The 23368-nt window shown below is 48.6% G+C and overlaps 11 protein-coding genes across 11 annotated transcripts; 4 read left to right on the top strand and 7 right to left on the bottom strand.

Moving 5' to 3' along the window:
• Positions 1-3116: 3116 nt before the first annotated feature.
• Positions 3117-3587, bottom strand: TRV_06735 (uncharacterized protein; the record flags this gene model as incomplete). Its single annotated transcript, XM_003019200.1, has 1 exon — positions 3117-3587. The coding sequence occupies one exon, from the start codon at positions 3585-3587 to the stop codon at positions 3117-3119; it is 471 nt and encodes a 156-aa protein (XP_003019246.1).
• A 517-nt stretch (positions 3588-4104) lies between these two features.
• TRV_06734 (GPI-anchored cell surface glycoprotein, putative) lies at positions 4105-7590 on the top strand (the record flags this gene model as incomplete). Its single annotated transcript, XM_003019199.1, has 1 exon — positions 4105-7590. The coding sequence occupies one exon, from the start codon at positions 4105-4107 to the stop codon at positions 7588-7590; it is 3486 nt and encodes a 1161-aa protein (XP_003019245.1).
• A 1186-nt stretch (positions 7591-8776) lies between these two features.
• TRV_06733 (uncharacterized protein) lies at positions 8777-10104 on the bottom strand (the record flags this gene model as incomplete). The annotated part of the gene is made up of 2 exons (XM_003019198.1): positions 8777-10005; positions 10068-10104. The coding sequence occupies 2 exons, from the start codon at positions 10102-10104 to the stop codon at positions 8777-8779; spliced, it is 1266 nt and encodes a 421-aa protein (XP_003019244.1).
• Positions 10105-10398: 294 nt separating this feature from the next.
• Positions 10399-12366, top strand: TRV_06732 (uncharacterized protein; the record flags this gene model as incomplete). The annotated part of the gene is given in 4 exon segments (XM_003019197.1): positions 10399-10702; positions 10821-11089; positions 11154-11348; positions 11368-12366. The coding sequence occupies 4 exon segments, from the start codon at positions 10399-10401 to the stop codon at positions 12364-12366; spliced, it is 1767 nt and encodes a 588-aa protein (XP_003019243.1).
• A 596-nt stretch (positions 12367-12962) lies between these two features.
• Positions 12963-14336, bottom strand: TRV_06731 (uncharacterized protein; the record flags this gene model as incomplete). The annotated part of the gene is made up of 3 exons (XM_003019196.1): positions 12963-13261; positions 13347-14100; positions 14172-14336. 3 exons carry the CDS (start codon positions 14334-14336, stop codon positions 12963-12965), a joined length of 1218 nt encoding a protein of 405 aa, XP_003019242.1.
• A 1278-nt stretch (positions 14337-15614) lies between these two features.
• TRV_06730 (uncharacterized protein) lies at positions 15615-16784 on the bottom strand (the record flags this gene model as incomplete). Its single annotated transcript, XM_003019195.1, has 2 exons — positions 15615-16192; positions 16262-16784. The coding sequence occupies 2 exons, from the start codon at positions 16782-16784 to the stop codon at positions 15615-15617; spliced, it is 1101 nt and encodes a 366-aa protein (XP_003019241.1).
• A 449-nt stretch (positions 16785-17233) lies between these two features.
• TRV_06729 (uncharacterized protein) lies at positions 17234-17942 on the top strand (the record flags this gene model as incomplete). Its single annotated transcript, XM_003019194.1, has 2 exons — positions 17234-17285; positions 17338-17942. The coding sequence occupies 2 exons, from the start codon at positions 17234-17236 to the stop codon at positions 17940-17942; spliced, it is 657 nt and encodes a 218-aa protein (XP_003019240.1).
• Positions 17943-18064: 122 nt separating this feature from the next.
• TRV_06728 (uncharacterized protein) lies at positions 18065-18811 on the bottom strand (the record flags this gene model as incomplete). Its single annotated transcript, XM_003019193.1, has 1 exon — positions 18065-18811. The coding sequence occupies one exon, from the start codon at positions 18809-18811 to the stop codon at positions 18065-18067; it is 747 nt and encodes a 248-aa protein (XP_003019239.1).
• A 413-nt stretch (positions 18812-19224) lies between these two features.
• TRV_06727 (uncharacterized protein) lies at positions 19225-20148 on the bottom strand (the record flags this gene model as incomplete). Its single annotated transcript, XM_003019192.1, has 1 exon — positions 19225-20148. One exon carries the CDS (start codon positions 20146-20148, stop codon positions 19225-19227), a length of 924 nt encoding a protein of 307 aa, XP_003019238.1.
• Positions 20149-20927: 779 nt separating this feature from the next.
• TRV_06726 (F-box domain protein) lies at positions 20928-22123 on the top strand (the record flags this gene model as incomplete). The annotated part of the gene is made up of 3 exons (XM_003019191.1): positions 20928-20981; positions 21055-21946; positions 22017-22123. 3 exons carry the CDS (start codon positions 20928-20930, stop codon positions 22121-22123), a joined length of 1053 nt encoding a protein of 350 aa, XP_003019237.1.
• A 110-nt stretch (positions 22124-22233) lies between these two features.
• Positions 22234-23142, bottom strand: TRV_06725 (oxidoreductase, putative; the record flags this gene model as incomplete). The annotated part of the gene is made up of 1 exon (XM_003019190.1): positions 22234-23142. A coding segment is annotated over one exon (909 nt), but the record flags the coding sequence as incomplete, so codon positions are not given.
• Positions 23143-23368: the final 226 nt, after the last annotated feature.

Raw genomic sequence — 23368 nt, 5'->3', positions numbered from 1 at the left:
AGTGTTGGGAGTGGGTGGAACGTTCCAAGGACTCACTTGAGCTGGCTTTAATAATTAAATGCGGTGGAAGCTACCTCGTTCGCTATTTCATCTTCCTAGTTCCTAGGGCTTCAAGAACTCAATTGCACGTAGAAGTGAATACATGGCACATAATACCATTTCTCGTGCTGCTGATATCTTCGGATTGAAAACTAAATGTGGGGAGAGACTGAGGGAAATTCCGATAAGGCCTCCCCTCCTTACGATAGGAAGGAAGTGATAGCTCCATTGCTCACAACAGCTTCTACATTAAAGTTTTGTAAGCCCCCCTACCACCAACTGTGTTGAGGTACTTTATATTCTCGTGCGTAGTGCAATTTCATATATTCCTGATTATCCAACCGTCATTGAAGGCGTAATTGATTGGTCGTCAATTGAAGCGCGCCCAATATTTTTACTGGTGCAGTTTCCTGAGTTCCTTTAGCCGCCAAAAAAGCTGTCGTCTAAGAATAGACGTACCTAAACTTACCAACGAATTTTGACGACTTGGATCCTAATGAGAAAAGAGAGATAAAGAAGAGCACACTATAGCTATTCAATCGAAGTATCATGAAATGTATATTTGTCTACGGCGCAATGGAGATGGACCAGCAACCATGCTGTGAGCTTCCCTCTTAATAGACTTCCTAGTCTCACTACGGAACTTGCTTATGCGGATATTCCATGACTGGAATCTCCTTGGATTTCCCGGTAAATGTCAGTTCAAGCTCAGTGAAGAGGCCTTGGAGAGACACAAGGAGCAAGTCCCACGATACAGGGATGATTGGTATTTGCTTGGTACTATCAAAGGCCAACTTCGAACCGACGACGACGGCTGGGTCTCGGTTGAAAGGTGGGAGGCAACGAATAACACGAACAGACATCTTCTTGACATGTATATGAAGGCTACGAGCGAAGAGATGTCACCAGAGGAAACCAACAGTGTTACAACTACCCCTGGAGCCGCTAACTCAAGGAGTTTTCGGCCTTAGGTCGTAGGCGGATTATCGTCTACAACCAGAGCGAAAATTCCTGAAACTGGCATTGAAAAGGATAAAACCGGAGGACTATTCCCGTTAGTTACGCCCTTAGAGCAAACTTCTTAGCCAATGCTGTATTCCTCGGGAAAAGAATGAAAAAAACTCTCTGCTAGCTCGAGAATTATACCATGCCGGTTAGGACCTCCATATGAACAGGTACTCTGTAAGTATACGTCTGTTGATCTGCAGTCAAGATGTCCATAAACTGATGGGCGAAGAGACGGCAAGATGTATGCATATACTAACTACTTACTCCGTATATTAACAGGAATAATGTATATAAGCCAGGGTCTCATGCGACGGGGCTTATACTTGTTCGAGCCATTAATTTATGCAGCTGGCCTGTTCATTCACAGATAATCCCGATCTAGGCTAGCTAGCCAGACGACAGAGAAGGATTGACGTGCATGACAGACCCCTGGCAGCGTTGAAAGTCAAGTCAGCGAACTAACGATGACACCCCCTTGCAGAGAACCGTGATGACCTCGTACTCTGCTGTACTCTGTGCGCTTCCCCGCGATCCTGTGGATTCTCTGACTCGCCCTGATTGACCATGCCTCATCCCGGTAGATAAGATCGCTCTCTTATACACCGTCCACGTAAAGACGTCACAGAAATGGAGGAGTAAGGTGTTAGAGGGGTTGTGAAACTATCTCATGGAGCTGTTTTGACTGAATTGGAGTTCGTCTTGGACAACCGGGGTATCCCCACACGGAGCCAAGGGAGGAGCCAAAAAAAAAAAAGAAAGAAAAAGAAAGCTGAAGCTATGCCCCTGGCAAGAGATAAATTATGCTCGAGCCGTTTACCAGAGAGAGAGAGATTGCAGGAGACCTCTATACCTTTTTAGCAGCGTCGTTAGGTCTGTTGGCTGACAAGACACGGCCTGCTAGCTGGGACAGCAAGCCATGCAAGATGACGGCTGAATCTGCCTTAACCCAGGGGGGGAAATCGGGGAAAGGGCGTCTCTCCCACGCGCTCCGAGCATCCAAGTTTGGATCCGGGCAGGGCCTCGGGCAGCGGAGGTGGCTAAACAGAAAAAAGAAAAGTCGTACATGTCGAGATCCAACAAACAGCGAGGGGCCAAGAGAGGGAGTGGGAAGAGAAAAAGAAGAGGAAAAAGCAATACCGGCATTGAAACCAGCATGATCGATCATTGGGAGATGGCGATGGTAGGCAGAGGCTGGAGCTTTGGCAGCAAGCAGCGAGATTTGGGGCGCGGCATGGGAAGCCTGACAACGTCTGCCGATCTGCAGAGGCCGACCAATTGCCTGTGGCGATGCTTCTGCTGGCCCCCCCCGTATAGAATATATAACTACTTAATAGCAGGTAGTCTTTTCGGTCTATGAGATGCGCTGTCGTAATATGCTTGTGAAAGGCGTCTCCAAGGTCCAGGGGGTAGGCTTGTAGCGCGCAGCCAGAGTTGACACCTACTCCATCGAAGGCGACTTTGCTGGGTCAGGAACCGGACCAGGTTTCAGGATCTCTGTCTATCAAAGGAAGAATCTCTGGATCGAGGCAAAAAAGTATTTATATCTATCCTCCGAGGATTGGCGAGTTGCGTTATGAATCAATCCCCTTTAGCGCTGGGTGGATCAGATCTCTCGCCCTCTCTTTCGCCTGTGTTATTATTATATATATTTTATTGTCCTTTTCTTTTTTGCAATGCCCGTTCCCACCTGGCTTCGTCTAATTTTTTTCTTTTTCTCTTCTGAATTCTTTCCTGTGAACAGGCGAATGACAAAGGTCGAGAAGAGGTACCCCCCCTGGAAGGCCCTGGCCTGCGTGTTTGCTGTCGTCCCATTCCTTTAGAAGTTATATAGACACGCACACAGCGCGAGACCGAGTCGAAATGGCTCGTCTAGCAGGGTTTGCGCAGGCGAGACCGGTGACATGTCACTTTGGGTGCGTGTAGGGCCGTCGAGGATCTGCTTTTCAGACGGCCAGCGAGCCTGTCTGTCCTCTGTGCGATGGCACATCGTCGCCGTAGCTGTTTGTTGCTGTAGCAGTGCATGTACATGTATGTATGGAGTAGATGGTGATAGATAGTCGGCCTGTGTTTCAGCCAGAGCCGCCGGGAGCAGAAGCAACGAGGCCCGTTTGCCTGCCGCCCATCAAAGAAAAAGCCCTAGACCGTAGGAAGAAGTCGAAGTCGAAGTCGAAGAAGAAGAAGCAAAGAAGCAAAGAAGCAAAAGAGAGAGAGAGAGAGAGAGAGGTTGAGCTGCGGTGTTGTAAAGAAAAAAAAAGTGCTGGCTGCGGTTCCACCACCAGAAAAACAACCTCCTCGTTCTTTTTCTTCTTCCCCGTCGCCGTCTGCCTTTTCTTCTTCTTCTTGCATCTGCTCTCCGTCTGCCTCTGCGCCTTCGACGTGCCCGTCCTCGCTGCCGCCGGCCTCGTATACTCTCGACTAGCCTCGGACGCCCTCCTGGACGGCGTCTTGCCCCCTGACTTGACTCTGGGCCTGTTCTGCTGCTGCTTGCAACAACCGACCGACTGTGTCACTCCCTCTCGTCCTTCCGGCGCTGCAAACATCCCATTCCAATGCAGAACCCGTCATGTCGCTCAATGGGTTAGATGATCCCTCTATCATCGAGTCTTACCAGAGTGCGCTCGCTGAGGCCGGAGGATGGTGAGTTCTGCTTGTCCCCAGTCCTGCTGCAATTGAGTTGGGCGCTGCAACCATGGTTCCTCTCCATCTTATTATTAAAGAGCGGCTCTCTGCCCTTACCAACGCATGCAGACAACTCATGGTCATCCGTCTATCTGTCTGCCGCTTGCTGACTCGCTGGCTCCAGGTTCCTGCTAAAATACGTTTCGCGAGATGTTGTTGCTTTGCTGCACAAGGGAACCGGGGGCGTCGTGGAGATTCGCTCGACAATAACCGCCTACGAGGAGAAATCGCCGCTGTATGGCTTCCTACAGTATCGCCGGAGAAAGATCATACTCAGATACGTGCCTGAAGGAATCTCGAGACTCATCCAAGGTATTTTCGATCTTCGCGGTTATTTTTATTTTTATTAATATTATCATTTTGGTCGTGGCTTTTTGTATGGGTTTCGATGAAGTTATATACCCGGCTTCGTCTTGCTCAACCAACCGCATCTTATGGGGCCCTCGCCTGCATGATAATGCTGACTCTGCGTCGATAGCTCGAATAACTGTCCAGTTCCAGTCGATTCTCGACCGGTTCTCGCCTCACGATACCGTCTTTTCACTTACAACCCCGTCTGAACTCACCGAAAATGCGCTCTCATCCACCTGCATGCTGCACACCGCATCGGGCTCCATGACCTCCTCGACGAGCTCGCTGCGACAACGACGGCTTGGAGAAATCACCGAAGATGCCGAGGAGAACGGACCGGACGAGGAAGAGCGCATCAAGCGTGTCCCAACCTCGTCTAGCCATAGTAGAGCAGGAAGCGTCTTCAGCGGGACTTCAGAGGCGACCGCAGTGCCTAGCCATAGTATGCTGCGAGACGGACCTTCAAAGGGCCTGCCAGACGGTGTCATGCTGGCTCCAGAGGCACTCTCCCACAAACCACTGCCCTCAGCCCCCGGTTTGAGCAGTCCAACTCGTGCAAATGGCATTCCTCAGCAACACCTTCTCGACCAGCTATCTCAGCCGCTTCCCGAATCACGAACTTCCTCTCAGTCAGTCAGGCCGTCTCTCCACGAGCTGGATCAAATTACCATTCGGAGACCCAAAGTACGACTTGGACCACGACCGTCACTGGATGCCAGTGGGCGGCCCAAGACTGCAGGCTCCATGACTCGATCTTATGAACCTCGGCCGGTTGCGTCGCTCCCTGCGGGAATGCGGTCGAGGAAGCAGTCTACATCGCGGCCCAAATCACAGCCAGACTATGAGCAGCCGGGTGCCCAGACTCAGGGGACAGTACCTCCTGTGCCTCCCCTCCTGGTCCCGCCGCCAGTGCTAATCGGATCTTTCTCGAGAAACGCGCCTTCGTCTCCGAGATCGATCAGAAGCTGTGCTACAACCATCGGAATGACGCCGGAAAAACAGCGTCTAATGCGGGCCCTAGAACTACGCAAACAGCAAATGGCTCGACAGCCGAAGAGGGCTGAATCGAAGGCTGAATCGAAAACTCCAGAACAACTGCTAGAAGCAAAGGGGCAAAGGAAAGATGATGGGGAAATCTCTAGCAGAATTTCTCCTAAGGGAGGATCGGCATTTGTGGGCCCAACTATTGACAAGGATGCTGCTAACACACCACAAGCAGAGACAGCTGTCGTCGAGAGCAGAAAAATTACAACATCGCCAGAACTGCACGAGACTGTTCAAACACCTTCTTCCGAGGCGTCAACGCCTGATTCGGCTGTTGAGCTATCCCCGTCGCATCATTCAGTCGCTGTCGGGCAGAAGAAGGCCTACGTTTCATCTGTTGCTGCTCCCCTTATTGAAAAGGAGGTGGACTTGGAGCCCACACCACCTCAGACACCTCCTGAGGAATTGGAGCTCCTTAAACCAGTGGCATACGCTGCACCGAAGATGACAGCTGTTCATCCAGCTCCCTCACCACAGACAGACCAGATGTCAGACCAAATGGTTGAACCTGTTGTCGAAGAATCTTCCAGCTCCCTTTCCTCGCCTCCTACCCTCCCGCAAGGTTCTCTCGATGCCTCACTCTCCTCCTCCGTCACTTCCCACTCGATCGAAAAGTCTTCAGTGGTCACGAGCTCGTCTTCAACCCTACGAAACGTGTCGGACACGGAGTCGGACGCCCTTTCAAAACACACCGTATTCGCCAACTCCTCTCAATCGAGTATTGCTGACGAGATCCCCGACCCCGTCGACGATAATGCTCCCAAGCCGGAAGCGGAAACAGAAGAAGACGCTCCAGCCCTAGCCAACGGAACCGCTGCTGCTGCTTCTACTGCTCCAGCCCCAGGGACTGAGCCGGAATCTGACCTGGGCTCGGACACTCCTACACCCCGAAGCACGACCGATGAGCATTCAGAACTAAAAGTTGAAGAGGCACCCGTCACTGTACCTTCGCCAATCATCCAGGTTGACGATAGAGAGGTCTCCGATAACACACCTGAGGCTACTGAAGAGTCCAACACGAACAAGGATGCTGATACGGCAGTGGCCAGCCAGAAGGAAAAGCGAATTGCAATGCTTGACCCCATTCAAATCCCATCCAACGCTAGTAATGCTGAGGAGGATATACTCCTTTCGGATGATTCTTTCATGGATGAACTGGGTAGTGCAACACTGCAAGAGGCTCGACCTATCACTATTCCTCGTACGCCTACAAGCAGCAGTGGAAAGGGCGCCTCCTCTGCTGACCGTTGGAACGGTTCCCGCATGGTCTCCAATTCCTCCGTGAGATCGGATATCGAGGCCCTTCCAGTCGGTGTTGCTTCATCCAGGGCTTTCTTTGAGTCAGAAAAATCAGCTCCCGTCCTCGTTGCTAAAAAGGTAAATGTTTCCTCGGGCATCTCGAAACGCATCAAGGCCCTGGAAATGTTTTCGAGCCGAGAAGCTGGCGCGATACCAGACAAGGCTTCAAACCGACCTGAGCCACAAAAGTCTGCCTCCCCCTCTGCCTTCGAAAAATTCCGAAAGCGTACTTCTATATCTCAGTCTCCGGGATCTCTCTCCCCTTCTCCCAGCAACCTAGCTCTACCACAAGCTGCAGATGCTGCATCGGGGAAGAATGGCGATTCCAAGTCTTCCAACCGACCCAAGTCCAAATCAGTTTCTGTCACTGCGAGAATCGTACGTGGTGCGTCAGCCAGTGCATCCGACAATCCATCGGACTCGGAGCCAAACTCCCTGAACCTTCACCGGAGCGAGATCACAGTCGAGCAAAACGGTGAGAAGTCAGCTCAAGCTTCCAACCTGAGTATCAGAAGCCCCGAAAAGCGTCATTCGATTTGTTCGAGTGGTGCAGGCTCTAAGCGAAACTCGTTTACTGGACCCAAGTCCCCTTCCATCGATACTACAAACAAAACCCCCATCACTCGACCGATGTTCGACGCTGTACACTCCCCGTCCTCAAGTGACACAGCACACGGCAACGCCGAGAGCATAGATGAGACAAAGGAAGACAAAAAGGGGTCTCGCAAGTCACGAATCATTCGCCGCATGTCCTCCATTACCACGAATCCCCTACGGAAATCGACAGCCAAAGATCAAAAGGGCCCAGCTCCCCCTCAAACACCAATGATACAAGAATCTCCAGCCAGTAACAGCACACCAATTCATGTCGTCGACGTCGGTGAAGTCAATGTTCAATTCCCTGACACCCTCTTGTGGAAGCGTAGATTTATGCGAGTCGATGAAAGCGGATATTTGATTCTCACTCCCGGAACAATCGACGGGAACCCTCGAAACACCGTGAAGCGCTACCACCTTTCTGAATTCCGAAGACCGTATGTACCTGATCATGATAGACAGGAGCTGCCTAATAGCATCCTCCTTGATTTCTGTGATGGAAATACACTCCAATGCGCCTGTGAATCAAAGCAAGGACAGAGTCTAACTCTCCAAAGTAAGTCAATCAAATAAACCCCCCCTCAATCAGACTTTCAACTTGATCGTTCCTTTACTGACCAATATTAACAGCCTTGATCGATGCCCACCACGCTTATACCCAATAATCGCCCTCAAAAGACCAGCCTCGCCTTCCTCTCCTTAATACCCCCGCTGCAAAATTGCGTTCGTTTCGCATATTCCTTTCGTTGCGATTTTTCCTTTGCGTTCCTTATCTACTACCTTCTACCTGATCTAAAGTACACCCCGCAGGTGATTAATTTCGATAATTTGCGACCCCGTCCATTTCATGAGTTATATGATATTATGATATCCTGTTCTGGTGGCTCCACAACCCAACTCATACCTCCTCCCCGACCTCCTCGACCGTCGTTGATAGCTTTCTTTCCTTATCCTCCTCTCCGGCCTTCTTGTGCGTCTGGATAACCTCTTTGGTCTATCACCACAAACTCTTGGGAAACAAACACCGTTGACCCGGATAAGATGCTTTTTGGAAGAACCTCAGGTGAAGCAAACATTCCTCCAGAACTCAAGCCTCTGCGCCATATTTCCCTTCATTTACTCTTTATTTCTACCCAATCTCTCCACACGCACCCTCATTTCGCCATTTATTCCTTCAGTCTATCCCATCCATCTACTTGCCTCACATACTATTCTCAATATTCCGATTGATTCTCCTTGAAGTTGTGTACCCTCCCTTCCCCATCCGCCTCCACCGGACAAAAAAAATAATCAGGGTCGTCATTCTATCGAATCCTCTCTCTGCGCTCTTCTTTAATCTGTGCCCTGGCTCATTTATCTCTTTATTTCCCACTTCTTCCCCACTCGCTATTGTCCCTAATTTATTATACCAGTCTCTTGTGTGCCTTTTTCCTATTTGGCGTCCGTCCTTACTTGATTCTCGTCGCCGGGATCAAAATCCATTATACCATCTACTTTCCTCTGTTGAACTGTTTCTGCTCTTCCGCTTGTGCTTTTTTTTGAGGGTGTTTTGTTCTGGGTTGGCGATTCAGCTCCTTTTGATCGTGTTTCTCCTGTTTATCCCCTTCAAATATAGACAGACATGCATTACCGTTGAAGATTCTGCTTGCAATTCAATTTGCTATGTTGCATACCATACATATATCCACTGTGGCTTGTTAATATGTGTCTATTTACATCTATTAATCTATGTAAGGTAATTGTATACACAGACGGAATCTTAATCTTCTGCTTCCTGCTTCTCATCTGTTGCAACAGACTTATCTTCAGGCTGCTCCTCTTGCTCGGAACCCTTATTTTTCCATTCATCTAAGAATCGTTGGAGCTTGGGTGCCCATACACTCTCACCGGCTTCCATGTCTGAATACTCGAGAGTCTTATCAGGCGATAGTTCGAAGTCCCCCTGTCGTGTCCTGACTAGCTCGCTCATAATAGCATTGCTTCCAACGGCAAGGCCTAAATCATGAGACAGAGATCGGACATAAAACCCTGAAGACACAGTCATTGTCAATTTTACCGCCGGTGGTTTTGGTGATGGTTCTTCCTCCTCTGCAGGTGCTGTAGGTGGTAGCTTTTTTTCTTCAATAGTGGTAACTTGCTCCCCTTGGCCTTCAGTGTCCAGCTTCTGCCTCTTCGCTGCAAGGCTTGTTTCCCCTTCCTTTCTATCTTCTTTTGGTTCATTGTCTGCCGTATCTGATGGAGGCGGAGTTTTCCTTTTTTGACTCGTTCCCTCTTTCTGGTCTAACGTTTCACTTGCGACGGGATCATTCGTAGAGTTGCTGGCTGGCTCAGTTTCCAGAGTTGAACCCTTTGCTAGCATTTTCTTCGCAATGTCCTTCTCTGGCCCTTCGGCTTCTTCCGTAGGCCACACATACTTATGGGAGCCTCCATCATACCACTCCACAATTTCAAGGTTGGAAACCTCAACAGGTCTTTCTAATATTTCAGCAGGTGGCTCCTTGCCTTCTCTCGCATATTCATATAGCTTCTTTCCATTGACCTTCAATGCCGAGAATATAGATGGCCTTTGCATAATCTTGCCGCGGAATTTCTTCAATGCCTCTTCAACTTTTTCTCTTGTGACATGCTCATAGGGTGCTCTGCTAACCACTTTTCCAACACGATCATAGCTATCCGTTGCTACACCAAAGAGAACGACAGCCTCGTATGTTTTTGTGCATGCAAGGAAGTTATTGAGCTGCTTGGTGCCTTTGCCAACTGCCGTTATCAAGACTCCTGTCGCAATTGGATCTAGAGTCCCACCATGTCCAAGCTTGACATCTATCCATTTTGACTTCTTTCCTCGGCGACGGTTTTTCCAAGACGGTTCGTCTTGTAATCTCTGGCGCTCGGCCGCTAGCCACGGTTTGAAGAAATCAGATCTGTTGAACTGTCTCTGAAGGTCACGGAGGACTTGTGCAGAGGTGATGTCTGCGGGCTTGTGGACAGCTATACAATCATACTGTCAGTAGCGATCTCAAGGGCTTAATTCTCATATGTAGCAAACTGACCAAAGACGCCGTCCATAGTTCTGGCAGCTTCAGACATTGCGAACTTAAGCTTCAAATTCAGGCGGCGAAAGCTCATCGAGGAAAGGATTTCTCATGGGCAATATTGTTGCACCTTGTTAGAGCCAGTAAAATCCCCGATATCTGTCAGACAAAAAGCAGATATACCGTGTAATTGGTGCTGCGAGAAAGTTGAAAGCTGCAACTCAACTTGAAGCTTTGAAGTTCAACTCAGAAGGTTTAGTTTGTAACTTACATACCCGTATTTGTAAACAAACATATGTAGATAGAGGTAGATTACAGTAATTACGTGACCACAACCTTGTTTATCAGAATGTCCGATGCGACTCTTTCTATCTCAAACAATCGACAGCTTCCAGGGCATCGCGAGCTTTGCGTTGACACTATTCGCCATCATGGTGGTTTCGGAGACATGACAGCACGCATAGAAAAAGTCCTAGCTTCCAAGGATCCCGGCTTGACGGATGAAAATGACTGGGAGGAGTTCAGCTTGAAGGACGTCAAGGTCTACATTCCTGGCAAGACGCGCTATGCGAACATCCTCTCTGCGTCAGAGGATAACCCCTTGATGGTTACCGGTCAGCTCGAGGAAGTTGATGAAGGTCAAGAATCTCTCGGTAAGGGGAATGCGAACTCCATGTTAACTCCGTCGACTGCCGGAATCTACAATTCACCCACCCCTCTCAGTCAAATGAAACTTCCGCGCTGACAATTTGCCCCTTCTCTTCCATTTAGTTCTCGACGGCGACTACCTTCAAAAGCGCGTGGTCATTCAAAATGTGACGCACTATGCATATGGGCAAGATGGTGATGGTGGAGTTGGAATCTGGGCAGCTGGCGATGCGGGGTGGTTCTCGATATCTCCTGCGAAGGGCTACAAGCCTATGTTCCAGGAGGTTGTTGAAGCTGTTGATCTGCTCTATTTCCTAGTTGATCAGCACCAGCCTAAGAAGCGGAAGGGAAAGAACCGGAAAAAATTGACCTGGGAGTTCTTGCTGGATGAGGTCTGTTACCCACTGTTTACCTGCCTTGTTAGATGGACACACTGATGGATGAACTCGATGGTAGTATACACGGCACACGCATGGCGCCTGTGAGGATGCCGAAGAATCGTTGGAGGTCTTCAACAAGCATCATGAATTTCTCATTCGACAAATGGTTCAAGGGAAAGAGGACATTGACTGGCCTAGCACCTTGGTATATTCTCATCTACGTGAAGAGTTTCCGGTACCAAACCCTTGCCGTGACTTTCATTCTATAATGGTATCTGACAATGCTTTAGGACTTGTTTAACGATCCCCATTCGGAGGAAGACTCGAAATCAGACGTGGTAATGGAGAACTCCCCTCCTAGAGATAACGCTGAAGAAAATTCTCAGGCCAATGCCATTTTCGAGATTATCCTGGAAATGAAAGATGCGGGATTGTTGGCTCAGCGGAAGTTACATTTGAAGAGCGTGGCTGAGGAATTGCTGGAGAAATACGAGATGAGCTCTTTGGAGGATGCAATCAACCTGGTAAATTCACGGGCCGGGAGTGTGATAAATCTTATGGATGAAGCGCAGGGTACCGCCTCCTCGGACTGGCATCGAAGAGCAATTTATCGGCAACTGAAAGAGGCTACGGAACTCGAAGATATTCCACCAGTTGGCGCAACGCCTCTTCGACGCCGACAGAATGTAGACGCATCCGAATCAGGCCCAGAATCAGAAGAGGACGAGGAGGACGAAGGTCGAGTGAAGAAGAATCGAAAGCGGAGAAACCGCAAATCAATCCTTCGACCAAAGACATCTGAAAAGGCGGGTAAACGAAATCGGGACTACGCCTCTGTGGACTCTGAAGAAGAGATGGAGGATATTCTTGTTGCAGAAGACACACCAACAAAAGGAGGAGCACAATTGCTTCATGAATCCTCGCCTACGGAAAATCAAGGTCATCCATACTCTGATGGAGAGGCTAGCAAAGATGACAAGAACGGCACTGCAGTAGTGAACGGAAACATTCCACCAGACACATGGATTTGTCCTGTTACCGGCTGTGGCAAGCAAATACCAAGAGCTACATTGAAGAGATCAAAGGGAGCAATTGATGATCATAACCTCGTCCACGCAGATGACACCCAGTCAAAACTTGACTTGGTCTTTGCAGAGCAACGACTCAACGTCAATGTCTCAGTCAACAACTTGTTAAGCCGTATCCGCGGTTTAGGCGGTCCTGCGCTTCCAGATATCATGGGAGATCCTATTGATCCTGATCCTACATTCACAAATATGGACATATGAAAGATCACATACCGCAAGCACTCATACTCGCTGCGAGGAAAGCTCAATTGCTTTGCCTCTATAGACCAGTGATGCGTTTACTTGCTTGGATGTCTTCATCCCAGGCGCCACTACGCCATGAACTGGGATGCAAGATAGCTGCCTTCAGATGGCTTCAAATCCTCTCAAATCGACTTCCAGCATGCCGCTGCGCTCACCTGCTTCCGAATACGTACGGAATGCAGTGGACACATGTCGTCGGGCCGCGTCCCATATATGTAGCAGACGTCCTATTTGGTCTTCTGAGGTTGTTGTCACGGAGCTAAGAGTTGGGATATATCTGTTTCTCCCCTAAGGGGAGATGCAAATACTGTTGGCCGTTTATTTTATTGGATATATCACGCTTGTATGCGGCCAGTATGCCCCCGCTGAAAAAGATATCAAGCTTGTATAATCAATGATGCTCCAAGCAATATTTACTCCTTAACCAGAGCCCATGTAAACACAGTAATTCAACGCTATCACGTCCCAACTTTTTGTTGCCAGCCTAGGCGGGCACGTTTACAATATAAAACAAGGTGCAGTTTCAAGCGATGGAATTGGGTATCCTATATTTCCTATCGTCTTGCTTGACGTCTGCCTTTTCCTAACCTCTTCGCTGCCCCTGTTTTCTTCCCCTTCATTTTACTGGTAGAGAATGAGCTCAGGTCACCACTAGAAATAGCGTCACCACTCTTTGCAAAGCGCTTTTTACCACCGAAGCCAAATTTTGCATCTTTTTTCTGTCTCTTAGAGCGTGATCCTTCGCCGTCCTTGCCTCGACCTCCGCGGCGGGAATCAGACTTGCTTGACTCTTCAAGCGCAACGTCAAAGAGCTCGCTCTCCTCCGCCTCGCCATTACCTGCACCTCTGCGTTCTGTATTTCAAACATGTCACGTTAGTATTTCCATGCAACAATTCACTTAGATAAGGGATAGAATAGTAAGGGGCATAAAACGTACTTCTTTTCAACTCGTTAATTTTTTCCAGAGTTTCCCTCTTCTCCTTATGTCGCTCTTGCATTTTGGCTATTTGTACTTGTTTCCCGAACTTCTTCAGGTCTCTCTGCTTCTTCGCGTCCGCGCTAGCCTTCTTGCTAGCTGCTTCTTCGTATAATTTCTTCTTGATCTTGTCCATATGCTCGTCGTCCTTCACCATCTCAGCAAAGTAGTCTGTAGGCCTTGAAAATGGAATTCCTTCTTTTTTCAATAGCGCTCGTCCTGTCTTCGCAGCAGCACAACAGACTTTATAAAATGCAAGCTCGCGGTTCAGATCATCATTTGGATCGGGGACATCCATGGTTTCTGTGGAGGTAAGGGTTTGGTGTTCAGAGAATGGCATTTGGTCGTTTATGAGGGTAACTCGCTTCAGGGAGGCTAGAATGGCAGTGGAGTTGTTGATCGTTAGCCGCTGGTGAGGGATAACGTCTGTAGCTTCGTCACCAGAGAGGTCTGAGAGTGGGATATCTTCTTCGTCTTCGCGGTCTTCTTCATCTTCTTCTTCGTCCTCCTCTTCCTCGTCTCCATCTTCGTTTTCTGCGCCAGCTTCCACCTCCTCGTCGTCGTCTTCTTCTTCTTCTTCTTCTTCCTCCTCCTCCTCTTCCTCTACATTCTCGTTGTCTTCATCCCTCTTATTGGACTTCTTCATATCTCGCTGGCTCTTTGTACTGGTTTTGGTATCTGACTTTTCCTTCCCATTTAAAAGGGTAACGTCTTTCTGTGCGCACAATACATGTTAACAGCTATTCCACGTGTCTTACTCAAGGGCCAAGTGGCTAATTATCTTACCAATTGCTCAGTATCTTCCTTCTCTTCTTCCTCGTCCCCGGTCTTTTTCAATTGCTTCTCCTTCCTCTTGTGTGCTGCCTTTTGCAGCTTTCTCTGGTGTTCTAGCTCGAAATTGCGCCCTTTGTGCGCGTCCAGTGCAGAAAGGAGCTTGCTTTTCTTCGCCATGGTTAGTTTTCAATTATTATTGACGCTTTATGAAGAAAACCAGTACTCTTCGGGGAAGAATTAGAAAAAGAAATGCGTTCCTGGTGCGCCAAAGCGAATTTGCTATCATCAAATCTTTTGCTTTTGCTTAGAAAATTTTGGACATGAAGCTATATCAAACACGGTTAGTATGTATTAATAATCAAATCTTATCTTATCTTATCTGATTCCCACTTCAACGCTTCTGCTGAGAAGTTGCGACCCGCGACGAATAACACATCAAGATCAAGACACAAGCTAAATATATTTCCTTGTCGTCCTCTGCGATTTATTGTCTCAGAATCTTTATACTTGGCGGGAGGATTGCATCATAGGCTATTTCTTAGCGCCTTACAGAAGTGGAAATAATGAGTACTACAAACCGCGACTCTTACGGCGCATCCCCCAATGATGACCAGCAGACTTCACAGCAAGGAGTAAGTTATAGATGTCCCTAGCATCCGAGTTCCCAGTGGTATGTTGAGTATGATCTGCTAACTTATATTGTTTCTGTTGATAGGTAGCGGATGAGAGCAGTGCCCAACAACTCGTGACTGCAGTTGACGAGCTGCTAGACCAATTGCAAAATCGCTTCGAGAACGTCTCTACAGAAATACTAGGGAAATGTGAGAGAATGTCCCCTACATGCTACCATACTTTGCTCGAGACGCCTGTCATTCGACCATTCTGGACCAATAGTCTAATGGGATGAGGACTTCTAGTGGATGATATGTCGCGGCGTATTGACGAGCTTGAGAACTCGATTTCTTCCGCTCGTGATTCTACCCACTCGGCTTGAAACTTTATGCTATCATTGTTACTGAGTAATAATGCAATAACCGTCTCATGGTGCTGGGGATTTCGACTTGATACGCCAAGTCATGATAGCAGAGAGGTCATTGAAGAGGATCACTCAGAATAATAATAATACGGCCGTCAAACTTGCATCAGAAGGCTAGAGCCTACTTACGGTTATGCCTCTCATGAATGGCGGATTATTTGGACTTATTACTTAGCCACTTAGATACCCCGTTGAATGTTCATTTTGATAAATGTCACGAGAAAAAAAAAAAGCTGTATTTTTTTTAAAAAAAAGTCATCGCTACATAGACAATAAAATAGCGTCTAATCATATAAGCAATTTTCCATAGCCATACAACGGCATAAAAGCGATCAGTCCCTTTGCTTTGGATTCAATATAAAGCCTTCCCTGCAGGTAACAATAAACGATGAGTTGCAACTAGAATGAGTTGAAAATAATCACAACTCATCCTTGGCTTTCTCTTCACCTAGGAACCGACGGAGGACGTTGCTTCGAGAAACCAAATCGTCAATCTTCTCAGGAGTAAGATTTCCTTTGTTCAAGATACGCTGCAGACGAGCAAGCTCTTTCTGAGCATATTCGGCATTCTCTTGCAACTTATTTCCAGCCTTGACGTAGTAATCGGCATATTTGGCCGAGAGGGTTCCGGCAGCTTCCTTGATCTCCTTAACCATGGGCTCGAAGCTGGTTCCGGAGATGTACTTGGCAACAATGGCATCAAGGGTTTCAATTGTACCAGCTTTGTCGTTCAGACCACCTCCAACTTCACGGTGAGTTCCGCACTTCTCATTCAAGAAGTCTACGAAGTCCTTCTCGGTGCGTCCACCAGTGTAGGCAACGGCTTCCTTGGAGCCACGAGGGAAGAACTTGATGGTTGGGTAAGAAGAAACACCGTTGGCCCTGGCCGTGGCTTTGGAGTTCTCGGCTTCAGCATCGACTTTTGCAATAATAACATTAGACTCTAGGATGAAATCGGTGGCCAAAGTCTCCCAGGTTGGAGCAAGGGTTTTGCAGTCTGTTTAAGTAGCCTGTTAGCATCAACGAAGTAAAATATCATGTCTAGGAGGAGAGCCGGTCAACATACGTCCGCACCAAGGGGCAGTGAAAGCAACAAAAACGTCCTTATCACCACCAATGGTCTTATCAAAAGTAGAATCGGTCAACATCATAACCTCGGTGGGCTGAGCCTTCTTCAACCTAGGCTTGAGGCCGGTCTTGCTCGCAACGAACTCGCTCAAGCTCTCCAAATCCCTTCCACCGCTATAGTCCTCTGGCTTATCACTCTTGCCATCAAACCATTTGAGCGTGGGGAAGCCCTGTATGCCAGATCTCTTGCCTAGAGGTCGGTGGGCATCAGCGTCGACCTTCGCGATATACACCTTCTCGCTGTTTGCCCCGAATGCATGCCCGAGCTCTTCGTAGACGGGGGCAAGATTCTTGCAGTGCCCACACCATGGAGCAAAGAATTCGACAAGACCTGGTTTGCCAGACTTCATGACAACGTCATCAAAGTTCTGAGGAGTGAGGTCCAAGACGGCAGATTTGGATGCGAGGACGCCATTGAAGACGGAGAGGGAGGCGAGGAGAAGGTAGCTCAGGCGAGCCATTGTGTCTGTGGTCTGGTAGGTGAGGAGCTGTATCCAAATAACTACCAAGTACTGATAGTACTTCTGTTGACAGTCGATGCTGACACCTACATGCTTAAGTTGACGCTGATGCCACGCTTGCTAACTAACAAGTGGACCCGCCGCCGAGGCAGTTAACTAACCTAACCACAACGGGTAAAGCTCTCTCTTGGGGGAGAACACTTCGCTTTCTACCTGGGGCTGGCCTAATGCGCTACTCTGATATTTTTATTCTTTCCTCCTTACTTCTAATTATAATACTCTCTTAAACCTAGGCCACTGCAATACCTAGGCTTTAAGAACCAGTCAAATAATGTCTTTCGATGCCTTCTGCGTCTGTCAACAGGTCCCTTGTGTCTCCTCAGCCTACGGGTTGCTCCGTGATATGGACAGATGCGTTACCTGAACAATTAACGGTCAGCGGTTAGATGATGGCTTCACCCGAGAAAAAAAGCTACCTTGATAAACGGGACTTTGAACAAGGTATGAAGACCTACATAGTACTTTCGATCACCGTCGCTAATATGACGACTAGGCCTGAAGGCATTGGACGAGGAAATGGGGAAGAACGAAATGATTGCGGCATTCGCTCCTATTCGCATGATTGCCGCCGGAGGTTTCCTGGCCGTGATGTATCTCCAGAGTAGAAATTCGACCGGAGATCTCGACTACCTGCTGGAGCCAGAATGGGCCAAAGACCCAGATATCCAAAGACCACTTAAAGAAGCGATATTTAAGATTGGCGAGCGGCTCTTCTTCGACACGGAGTGGGCAAATGAGGACGTGGCCTTATTCGTGACAAGCTCCACAAGAGAGGAGCTCTTTCGTAAGGCAGAGGAGCAGAATATCGTCCTATTCAAAGGGGAGAACCTCGTTCTTTTGGCAGCCCCAATGGAGTGGGCAGTGGAACGAAAAATTAGGAGGATTTATGCGGTAGATCGAAGCCGAAAGGCTGAATTCGACATGAACGATTGTCTAGCAATGCTTAAATGTCTGAGGGAACGGCAGGATGGGCCGCTCGACCGCGAATATATCCGTACATTGAATGTCAACTCCTTTGATGTGCTGCCAGATCATCAAGTTATGGAACTCATCGCAACCGCATATCGCGATAAGTACCATGAAGAGATATTTAGATAGTTGGAGTTGGCGTTGAGAAATTATACAAGCCTGCTCTTCGCTGGTAGGGCTGATCACCACGAGTCTAAGATATATAAGATTAGAACGACGTTTGGGGTACGAAAGAGCAATGTACCTACTTCTCATATAGTGTAGAGCCAGCCAACATTAGTAACGATATTGCGTTTCAGAAATATCTTGTTGCAACCTTTCTCTTCAAGCACGAGCTGGTGCTCTTCATTTGTAAACCCCAGTGGTAGACGTTCTAGGTGTTCTGGCATGATCGGAGGCACATGCTCAGTCCACCTGGGGCCAGATAGTGGTATATACGGCGGGTATGGGTCATCATCGGAGCTTCTAAGCACGTGTTGGTGATTTCTCCTCATTCCTAGGCTTAGCCTCCAGTTGAATGCAGAGACAAGCTCTTCTACAAGAGATGCAATAATCGCGTATCGAATAGGATCCGGATCCTGGGGGTCCTCGATTGTCTCGAGTGGCCAACCCCTGTACCAAAAGTACTCGGTCTCTCGGCCTATAGGGGTATATTCACCAGAAGCCATGGATTCGTATAGCCGGTGGAGGGAGCGTAAGGGGGTATCCCGTATACGCCAAATAGGTACAGACATATACTGGTTGAAACTGCGACGCCGGCGGTTCATCAGGGCTTCGTTTCCTAACATTTCCTTCGCGGGTACCGGCTCTGGTAACGGAAACCGCCATGTCGGCCACGGAATAAAAAGGCGGAGAAGCGTGAGATATGGATGTTTGTGATTGTGTCGAAGAATAGCAATACTCCCCCGTAAATTAAGGGGAGTCTTCAGCTTGTATATAATGCGTCTGATAAACACTTTAACAGCCAGCCAGAAGGGAAGTGTGCGGAGTTTTGGCATTGTTGGCATTCAGGTCTGAGTCGTTCATGTTGTTTCAGCAGCTTTGGGGAGTTGAAGCGTTGAAGCTCCATAAAAGCTAAAAGCCTGGGTTATAGACCTGGAAATCATTTCATTGGCTGGCTTAGAAAACTTTATATCCTTTTTATTGGCCCGCTGCTTACACACAAAGCTTGGCTATCCTTGGCTGACGTGACATAAATAGTCTATAGGGACGCTCTGGTTCATTAAACAAATTATTCTTTAATCAGTTTGATATCATCAGCAATCGCCCGAGGATAAAACTCTTCAGATATTATTGCAACCATCTCATGGTATTGAATATTTCATGTAATGGGCATAAAACGCCCTATACACCTATGGGTATTAATTAAAGCAAGCAACGTACAGTGAAAATAATGTTAGTAAAGGGGTATCTAAGGCTGGGATTCTTCTATGATCACCTCCTTCACCCACCGTATTTCCTGTGCAATAATATCCGGTCGAATGAGATGGATGTTATGGCCACAATCAGGGACGTGTCTCAGTCGACTCCTTGATGACAGCTGAAGCTGTTCCTCCTTTAACAAGCGGTCAATATCATCCCATCTATCCAAGAGCTCTCTAAATTTTCGTTGCTGCTCTTCAGTACCATTTCCTGCCTCGACACCCTTCTCATAGATCCGTTCGTAGTCCCTTGCACTGTTGCAGCGGATTACACTCAATGGTTTGGCACCCATGGCACATCTTCTGTATTGCTCCTTTTGCCCGAGAGTCTCGCATATCTCTATAGACGCTGCTGCTTCAGCCTGGGCGGCTACTCCACCCCGAGCAATATCCGCAGCCCGCGTTCTCCATTCGTCACGAGTCAGTACTGAATTGTCTCTTAGCCCGGTAACCTGCGAGTACTTGAGGGATCCCAATACCGCTGCGATGTTAGGGTCTGGTATCGTAAAATACTGGGTGGCTCTTTCTGTAGCAGCATCCGAAAGAACCATACCCGCTACATCGTTTGGGTATAGGTGGAGGTACTCGCGCGCCACTATTCCGCCGTAGGAGTGGCCGACGAGTATAAGTGGCGGATGAACTCCTGCTCGATCGAGGAGTGTATGCAACTCAGTGGCAGCCACGGCGGCTGTGTGCTTCTGAGGTCCGTCCTCGCTGCGACCAAGGCCAGACCTGTCATACAAGGCAATTCCGCAGAAGGGGGCCACTAGTCTCTCAACCGCAACGTGTGAAGAGGAGACATCCCCAGCCCCGGCTATAATGACGGCAATAGGGTCCCTGGCCGACCGCGGGGCCCCACTTATGGATATGAAAAGGCGATGTGTGCCAACAGAGATCATGGAAGAAGCAGCCATTTCCGGCAGTCAGAGTCTAGAGCAGAGAAGAGAGATAAGCAGGGCTATCAGTTGAAAGAGCCCAACTCGAACCGTCCCGTGAGGTGGTACGAGCAAACTCCCCAGAAAAAAGGGGGCCCATGACAGCTGACGCATGGATATGCATGGGTTCGATATCTAGCCAGGGCCACATTGGTCATCAGCGGCAGCAACTCTCGTGCGAAATCTCGCGTTTGACGATAAACCTCGACGGCGCACCCTACGTATCTCCGCCATTATCCATACCATACTCAGGGGCACGCCGGGCCATGCCTAGAGGGGTGAACGGTCCCTCTCCGTCGTGAGAAGAAGCTCATCGCGACCAGGTTAAGACGGGCGACGAATGCTTGACACGACCAGGCGAGGTCGACTTATTCCTAGTAGTGTTAGTTAACCAGTCAGGCTGGAAGGTTGGCCTCTGCAGGCGGTTTCAGAGTGTTTACAAGGCGGATGACTAATCCTCCGCTTACACTTGGCTCTTGGCGGCGAGTTCCAGCGCAAGAAAAAAAAAGAGACATCACAAGGAAGCGCGAAAAGGGAGGTGAAGCAACCGCCGGGCCTGTTGGTTGAATAGCCTGACTATTTAACCGGCTCGCTTGGGCTGTTCCTTTTCTCCTTTTCTCTTTTTGTCTGTTTCTTTTTCTTCCTTCTTTCTCCACGCAACGTTCATATTTTGTTTTTAACGTGGTCAAACTATTTCGGCGCCGGTGTTCAGTTTTTCGATCTAAATAACTGCCAGGGCGCAACAAACGACAAGAGATATGGAGTCCATTATTAGCGGTGGCTCGACGCCTATATACACGCTTCCTTATGAGGTATGCCATTGCCTCTGAAATAGACACAGCAGCCTGGTGAAAGGTTGACAACTAACGCTTCTTGGATCTATAGCTTCTCTTCACTGTCTTAGAAGTATTCCCCTCGCGTGAGCTTTTGCCGTGGACTAAAGTGTCCTCTCGGTTCTACAACATCATCTGCCATATACTCAGTCGCCGGCTCTCGGCCATACGGCAGCTGAAGGGGAACTATACTCTTCGACTGGATTGCCATCTCCCTTCCAGAGTCGCACTGCAGGGTCGCACAATAGGAACATACCTTGATACCAGGACATTGCCCCATACCCCGAGCGAACACCCTGAGGAGCTCGAAGGACTGCTATCTCTGGACCATGTCTTCTCAATTGGTGACCTGGGTGTCCTAAGAGAGCAATACACCCGGTTCAAGGTAATGCAGCATTTTGAATCGCGAATTTCGCCGGATTGGAAAGTCTTCACAGTAGACGACCAAGCCGATGATGCTGGGAGAATAGGGGGTATCTTGAATGAGAACAGAATCAGTAAGGGGGGCTTCAAGGCTCAACGCAAAAACTCCATAGGCAGCCAGGGTCGAGTTACACCCTTTAGACTCCTCGTGGATTCGGCAGAGCCTTTCTCGCAGGTCTGTGTGAGCGCCCAGCTTTTTGGTGACCGTCTGCCTTCCGGTGTTAAAGTCTCCAAGGGAGTTGTGCGGCTTCGGAGAGACTGGCTTGCTCAACAGCCCATTTTGAACGCACCGCGACACTTCACTGACCCTTACGAAGGCGACTCTGATTCAGACTACCATCCACTCGACGATGAAGACGACCACTGTCTGACTGAGCAGGATGTCCGGTGGGTGGACCCAAACATGAATTCCGGACTAAGCTTGCATATTGGTAGTACTCGAGAGGTGGCTAGCTGCGGGTTCCTGCGTGGAGTTGCCAACCTAGCAGAGTCCATAGTATATTACACAATTGAGGTTGACGGTAAGCCCACCCTCCTTTTTAAGACCTTTCATTGCTTTTAATTTCACTAATATTGTGCTAGAATTCGTAGTTCGGTCGAGTACCTTGCTCTTTGCCTTGGAAGAGGCGGAGAAGATAGCCTCTCAAGGGTCTCAACGACAGGAAACACTACTCCTACGAACATTTCATCCTCTCTAAGTGACCGATAGTTGTATCGCCACAAGTAAATACTTTTATGATACCTAGCTGGCTAGTTAATTAGCAAATAGAATAATTTACTAATTCATTAATCCCAAAAAATTTTCAGGTTATTCCTTATATGATCCTTGCCCTAACTGATTGTTCTCGAACTTCAATCCGGCATCCTGTCTTGCGACACCGTAGATAGCAGACAGATCTCCCTTTGCTCCTGAATGAGACTTGGCGGCTTGTAATGCTTCGTCCAGCACCTCCACGCCTTTCATCCTGACACCTACAGCCTTCGCCATATCCATGACATGTCTTGTATCCTTTCGCGCCAAGTCCACTGCAAAAAGAGGTTCTTCCAGCGTGTGATACATGCCAGATACCATCCTGTTCGAGTAAGCCACAGCCGCCCCTGGGAAGAAGAGTTCGAGGAAAGAATGTATTGCCTCGACGCCAAGCTCAGACTTCTCAGCAACAACCAGGCTTTCAGAGACTGCAGAAACCATCCGGAATATCACGCTGTTGCCAAGGACCTTTAGCATGGAAGCCTTTCCTGGGTCCTCTGACTTTGTAGATAGGTCCATGATAGCATGGCCCATCACACCAGTGCAAAAGGGCTTTACGCGTTCAACGGATTCCTTGCGCCCGGCAAGGACACAGACCAGGGTTCCTGCCTCTGCTGCTGACGGTGCCCCGAATACAGGGCAGGCAGCGAAGGAGGCACCGGAGGATTCAAGGAGTTGGGCCAGGCGCCTGGTTGTATCTGGAGCGACTGTAGAGCAGTCGACAAACAGTTTACCTTTGACATCTGTTGATTTCAAGGCAGTGTCGATGGTGCTCTCGACAGCAGGGTCATCACCAAGGCAGATGAATATAATAGTAGCTTTTTCCACTGCCTCTTTGACTGTTGATACAGGAATTATCTGCTGTGATAGAGTCTTTGCAAGGTCAATGGCTTTGGATTGGGTCCTGTTGTAGACTATCAGGGGCTTCGAGAGAGGTCCCTTTTCGACCAGGTTCTTGACCATGCCCTAGAGAAAGCAGTTAGCAGAAGTTGAGGCAGTCAAGGATGGAAGCTGGCGTTGAAATCAAGAGGAATAAAAAGAGGAAAGGAAATAAAAATAAAAATAAAATAAAAAGAGCAGCCAGCGAGGCTCGAACCCAGGCTGTCGGGCGTTCCAAGTTGCGCCTACCTCGGCGCCGTTCACGCCATCCCCAAGTTGGTATGCAGAAGGTATGAGGTATGCAAAAGGGATT

The sequence above is a fragment of the Trichophyton verrucosum genome (assembly GCF_000151505.1).
Source record: "Trichophyton verrucosum HKI 0517 chromosome Unknown contig00791_1.f1.exp, whole genome shotgun sequence".
Lineage (NCBI taxonomy): Eukaryota > Fungi > Ascomycota > Eurotiomycetes > Onygenales > Arthrodermataceae > Trichophyton > Trichophyton verrucosum.
This window is presented reverse-complemented; position numbering and strand designations above follow the sequence as displayed.